The 6,289-nt window shown below is 35.0% G+C and overlaps 1 protein-coding gene across 1 annotated transcript; it reads right to left on the bottom strand.

Annotated features, from left to right (window-relative positions):
* Nucleotides 1-2,839: 2,839 nt before the first annotated feature.
* LOC103477621 (C-type lectin domain family 17, member A-like) lies at nucleotides 2,840-3,884 on the bottom strand. Its single transcript, XM_008430837.2, has 4 exons — nucleotides 3,593-3,884; nucleotides 3,316-3,479; nucleotides 3,074-3,186; nucleotides 2,840-2,998 (listed from the first exon to the last, which is right to left on the bottom strand). Exons 1-4 carry the CDS (start codon nucleotides 3,768-3,770, stop codon nucleotides 2,872-2,874), a joined length of 582 nt encoding a protein of 193 aa, XP_008429059.1. The 5' UTR covers nucleotides 3,771-3,884; the 3' UTR covers nucleotides 2,840-2,871.
* Nucleotides 3,885-6,289: the final 2,405 nt, after the last annotated feature.

The raw sequence follows: 6,289 nt of genomic DNA, 5'->3' as shown, positions 1-6,289 counted from the left end.
AAACTCTGAAAATGTATGAGGTGGAGCTCTGATTGTTAACTCTGTGTGGTTTTTGTTTTCACACATGGCATCATTGAATCTGGGAGGATAAGAGGAGCAGAGAAAAACAGTTTCTGCCTTCACTGAGAGCATGAGAGGAAAAAAGAGGAAAAAGTTCAAGAGAACATGATAACTTAAAGACTCAATTCCAAACTCAGGTTGTTTGCTTTAGTATGAAGAGATTTGTTGTCATCTTTGTGGAGTACTTAATATAAATATATATAAGAAATATAACAAATGTTTGATCAACTATATGATAGAAAAAAAATGAAGATTTTTTTTATTCTCATCTTTAAAAATAACAATTGTGTTATCTTGTGTAATAGATTGCACAAAATAACTTCTGTAATGGTTAAATACAACAATTATCTTAACTACTGAAGAAGATTCAAAGTCAGTGTGAATCCTAAAATCCTGCTGAAACCATAAAGTTCCTTCAAAAACCATCAGTAAAAACTTCAGCAATCATAAAAGTCATTTTGTCTGACTTTTGAATCTGTTGATAAACTTTAAATTTACAACTTCAGACAAATCATCAGAAAAACATAAGAAACTTTTAAAGTCTTTTACATGGTTTAGTTATAAAAAGAAACTAAACCAGAAAATTACATAAGTCTTAAATAAAGTTTTCCAAACAGCCTGTCAAAAACCTGAACATTTCATGTTTAAACAGATAAAGCCTTCTTCTCACAGATCCAGTTGTACTTTTCAGTACAGCTCACTGATGTCCATTCTCGGGTCTTGAGAGAAGTTACACATTGACCATCAACAGGTTGCTGCTGTATCCAGGCTCTAAGGAAAAACATCAGTTAAATCCAGGCTGGTAAATTTGTTTTATACAAAGTTTAAGAAATAATGTGTCTCTCACTGATCGGTCAGATCATTTCCATCGAGCCATTTCCATTTCCCTTCTTCAGCTCTGAGACCAATCCAGTATCCATTAATGCCTGATTCAGAAGGACTTAGTGCTTTGACATAATCCTGAGGAATTATAACAGATAATTCTGTTTATATGTTGACTAAAAACTGACTAAACACTCTAAATTATTGAGGCTACAATTTCCCCAGTTAGTTGACCATCAACAGGTTGCTGCTGTATCCAGGCTCTAAGGAAAAACATCAGTTAAATCCAGGCTGGTAGATTTTGTTTTATACAAAGTTTAAGAAATAATGTCTCTCACTGNAAACTCTGAAAATGTATGAGGTGGAGCTCTGATTGTTAACTCTGTGTGGTTTTTGTTTTCACACATGGCATCATTGAATCTGGGAGGATAAGAGGAGCAGAGAAAAAAAGTTTCTGCCTTCACTGAGAGCATGAGAGGAAAAAAGAGGAAAAAGTTCAAGGGAACATGATAACTTAAAGATTCAATTCCAAACTCAGGTTGTTTGCTTTAGCATGAAGATATTTATTGTCATCTTTGTGGAGTACTTAACCCTCCTGTTATGTTCATTTCTTAGCTATAGCAATAATGTTCGTGGGTCAATTTGACCCAGGGAGTGTTTTATCATGCAATAGTGTCAGGAACCAAAACATTCCTCCAAAACATTTTTTTATCTGATTATTAACTCTAATACTAACCATCTCAATCAAAATTTGTGCAATTATGWTTTTTATTTCTCAGAAATTAAGGATTAATGACGACAACTTACTCAATTACTCATTTGGACATAAAAAATGGGATTTACATTTTTTATGTCCACTGAAAAAAACCTAGACACAAAAAAACAATAATTTCCTTGAAAGTGATCTTTGATAAATTTTTTTATATTACATTAATTTTTTTTTTCAAATGGTGATCTTTATAATTGAATTTGAGACACTGATACTGTTCCGGGTCAAATTGACCCGCCAATTAAAATCAAGATAAATGAGTCATACAGAGAGTATTTATGTTCCCCTTCACTTCTACTGAGTGTCCACTCAGTGTGGGTGGAGTTTTCCCACGGGAACAGAATAGGTTCCCGTCAAAAGTTGTATGAACACCTGCTTTCTCGCAGTTCATTGTGAAGTAAAGAGAGGTGGGAGAAAGTGGGTTTGTGTGTGTCTGCGTGTGTGTGTGTATCTGTGTGTGTGTGGTGTGTTGTGTTGTGTTGTGTTTGTGTGTGTGTGGTGAAATAAGGTTCATAGCTGTAAGGAAACAAACAGAATTGGACATTTTTAATCTTTTTTTGCACTTTAACTTGACTGTGGGGTCAAATTGACCCGAACAGTATCGATGTAACAAGTATACGCAGGGGGGGCTGCAAATGTGTAAAATGAATAAATTTTCAATTTATATGTAGAGTTCACCTATTAAGACAAATAGAAAAAGTTTCATGCAATAAATATACTTGCAAATGTTTTTAAAATATTTTTAAACTTTGAAATGGGTCAATTTGACCCGCAACATAATAGGAGGGTAAATATAAATATATATAAGAAATATAACAAATATTTAATCAACTATATGATAGAAAAAAAATGAAGATTTTTTAAATTCTCATCTTTAAAAATAACAATTGTGTTATCTTGTGTAATAGATTGCACAAAATTACTTCTGTAATGGTTAAATACACAAATTATCTTAACTAATGAAGAAGATTCACAGGCATTGAGAATCCTAAAATCCTGCTGAAACCATAAAGTTCCTTCAAAAACCATAAAAGTCATTTTGTCCAATTTTTGAATCTGTTGATAAACTTTAAATTTACAACTTCAGACAAATCATCAGAAAAACATATAAAACTTTTAAAGTCTTTTACATGGTTTAGTTATAAAAAAAACTAAACCAGAAAATTACATAAGTCTTAAAGTTTTCCCAACAGCCTGTCAAAAACCTGAACATTTCATGTTTAAACAGTTAAAGCCTTCTTCTCACAGATCCAGGCGTTTCTTTCAGTACAGTTCACTGATGTCCATTCTCGGGTCTTGAGAGAAGTTACACATTGACCATCAACAGGTTGCTGCTGTATCCAGGCTCTAAGGAAAAACATCAGTTAAATCCAGGCTGGTAGATTTTGTTTTATACAAAGTTTAAGAAATAATGTCTCTCACTGATTGGTCAGATCACTTCCATCGAGCCATTTCCATTTCCCTCCTACAGCTCTGAGACCAATCCAGTATCCATTAATGTCTCCTCTAACAGGACTTTGTGTTTTGACGTAATCCTGAGGAATTAGAACAGATAATTCTGTTTATATGTTGACTGAAAACTGACTAAACACTCTTAATTATTGAGGCTACGATTTTCTGAGTTGGTTTACATTTTTAATCCATTAAATTTGTTCTTCCATTACCTTTTCTGTCGTGTCGTACACAACAGTCAGATCTGAATTCTTTGTTTTGCAGATTTCTTGTGCACCTTCCCAGTTTGTTTGACCAGAAGGTGGAGCATTAATATAAACATAACAGCTGGAAAGTTGGTAATTCCATCCATCCTGGCAATTTTTGCAACTTCTCACTTAAATAAAAATGTTCCATTAATAAGTATGTTTACATAATATCATTATTAGTTTTCTTTTGAACATAATAATGTAGTTCAGCACAAACTATTTGTCTAATATATGAACATACCATTATTGTTTTTAGGACAGTATTGATCAATGCTCCACTGAGCTCGGCTGACATTGAGCTCATTCCAGGTTTCTATTATTTCTGTGAGGTTTTTCCTTTGTTCCTTCAGCTCCTCATTAAGAGACGTCAGGTTGTGGTTCTCTGCAGTCAGCATGGTGCTGTTGTTTTTTAAGGCCATAGAAACCAAAGTCAGGTTGTCATTGTCTGAACTGAGTTTGTTGATAAGGTCAGTCAGGTTTTGGATTTTCTCCTTTTGGGTTGATATCAGCTGGTTCAGTTCACTTGCTGTGCTTTCACGAACTGTTGTAACTAAAACATAAAAATTGTAACGTTAATGTCTTGTTTGTATTGTAAATTTGAATCTTTCTTTACCACTTTAGGATAAACAAACTAGAAAAGTACAACAAAATATGCTGCTTCTAAATGTTATGGCTAACTGAAATAAGTACACAATCTCAGTTAGCTAATTGAACTAAAACATTCATTGCAATTAAATTTTTGTATTTTTCTTTGTCAAAGAATGAACTCTGTAACATATTAACAAATTGAGATTGTGAGATTCAAACGAAATAAACAAATTTATGGCATTCTTATATGAATATACTCACAATAAACACAGACTCCAATGATGATCAGTATCAAAATGACACAGAGAGTCCCAAAGCAGCAGGCCAGAAGATAAGAGCGATTTTTTTCTGTTGGCTTGTCTGATTTTATTCCTACAGAGATTAAAACAACAAAGACTGATGATAAAATTGTGCAAATTGGAATTATGAAAATGTATTTGCATAATGGAAACACGCCACTTTGGAAAAAACAAACAAAAAAAAGAAAAAAACCCTCATGTTTTTCAATAAAAAGTTTTTGTGCTAGAATGAGATCATTTTTCATCCTTATAGGAATTTGTGTATTTTGCAAAGCTGAAATTGAAACAATTTTTTTTGCATCATGATAGTTTGCATACAGCAATCTGCTTATTTGCAGGAACTGGCCAGCTTGGACTATGTGCAGCTGGATCCAACCGAGTTCTCACACTATAGCACTGTTCATCAAAACTATGCGTTGCCACATTCGAATGACAAACCTTTGTAAAACCGCAAACTACAATTTCCCCAAAACACAGACAAGATTCATGAGCTGTGGATAAAAAAACCCTGGAACTGAATACACATACTGAAAATATAATGCAGGATACGCCCAGGTAGAGGAAGAAGAAAATAAATAACAGAACCAAAAGAGGAAGTACTAATAAAGGAGAAGAGAATAACATTAAAATAAGAGAAACAATCTATAACACAAAGGGCAAAATCAATTTATACAGGAAGTTAAACACAAAGGAATAAACTGGTTATAACAATAAATAAATGATCAAAACAGAAACACAATATTCAAAAACTTCAAACCCCTAAATAAACATGATCTGACTTTTCTATTCCTGCTGCCTGGAAACTCAATTTATCAGGATGAGAAAAACTGTGAAGGGTAAAACCTTAAAGTAAAGCTTTAACTTANGATTTGTACCATTTGTTCTGTGGGTTTTTTATGTGGATCGGTGCCACTTAAACGGCTGTAAAGCGAAGGTTTTGGACCTTAATCTGACTGACTACCTGTGTGGTTCGGATCGGACTGAAGCGTTGCTGCTCTCGGCTGTTCTTAAATTACCTCGGATGGGCGCTCCGACTGCATGTTAAATGTATTTTATATAATTGTCATATAAACAAAAGCTAAGGAGTTGCCTAAAAATAATTTCATACTCCGTATAACACAAACGCATCCACACACGTATTGACTTACCTTGTGCCGAATCGCTGCCTCTGTTCTCAGCCTGTTCCCGTAGCAGTGGATTTCCTCCTGCATTATTTTCCTCCAAAAAATTATTCCACTGAACGAACCACGTACAGCTCCCTTTTAACCTCCGTCTTCCCATTTCTGACACTGGATCTTCAATATTCTCAAGCTTTGAAATAGCAGGCAGCTACAAACCGGGTGTTAGATGCAGTGGCTAAGTTTTGGCTACAGTCCGCTGTCGCCTTGATATCAGCAGGAAAATGAAAAAACTAAGCACTGAATGGTGCTGGCTAATTACTGGACACAACGACACACCAAAAAACTCGATTGTTGTACCAGTAGTTCGCAGATATTTTACGTTTTGCTCTTTTCCATGGTACAGACTTTGCAGCTTTGGCTAAAAACAATAGGAGCAAGCAGAACCCGGAACCAATCTATGTGGCATAAATTCAAACGGAAATACGTCACCACCTCTCGTGGCATATACCCCATTGTTTCAAACATAAAGCGGAGATGCGCATTTATTTTGAAAAGAGAGCGCCATAACTTGTGCTGTCATGCACATTAAAATCGAGTGCAGGCTGGCTTTACTGCCATATCCGAAGAGGCGACTAGCTTTATCCCACTGATAGATGGGGTCTTCTGATAATGCTGACATTACTGTAGGAGCGCTAACGATGTCATTTAAAATATTAGTTGCCTCTGTGAGTCGCTGCCGCTCASCTATTTTTCTGTCCATGAAAACCCGCCTACTCCTGCCTGGGGTCCAATCAGAAACTGAAATTTTAAGTTAACTTCCGTTGCAATGAATGTGAAAATGTGAATGTGAGAGAGTTTGAYAGTGAATGTGAGAGAGTTTKACAGTGAATKTGAGAGAGTTTGTAAGCTTTGGCCCATGAACCCTCTCAT

The sequence above is a fragment of the Poecilia reticulata genome, linkage group LG16 (genome assembly GCF_000633615.1).
Source record: "Poecilia reticulata strain Guanapo linkage group LG16, Guppy_female_1.0+MT, whole genome shotgun sequence".
Taxonomy (NCBI): Eukaryota; Metazoa; Chordata; class Actinopteri; order Cyprinodontiformes; family Poeciliidae; genus Poecilia; species Poecilia reticulata.
This window is presented reverse-complemented; position numbering and strand designations above follow the sequence as displayed.

Excerpts from the sequence above, each read along its gene's own strand:
- LOC103477621 (XM_008430837.2), bottom strand. The coding sequence starts at position 3,770 with ATGGCCTTAAAAAACAACAGCACCATGCTGACTGCAGAGAACCACAAC. Across the intron at positions 3,480-3,592 it reads CTGTCCTAAAAACAATAATG|TGAGAAGTTGCAAAAATTGC; the intron begins GTATGTTCATAT and ends TTTTTATTTAAG. Across the intron at positions 3,187-3,315 it reads TGTACGACACGACAGAAAAG|GATTACGTCAAAACACAAAG; the intron begins GTAATGGAAGAA and ends CTAATTCCTCAG.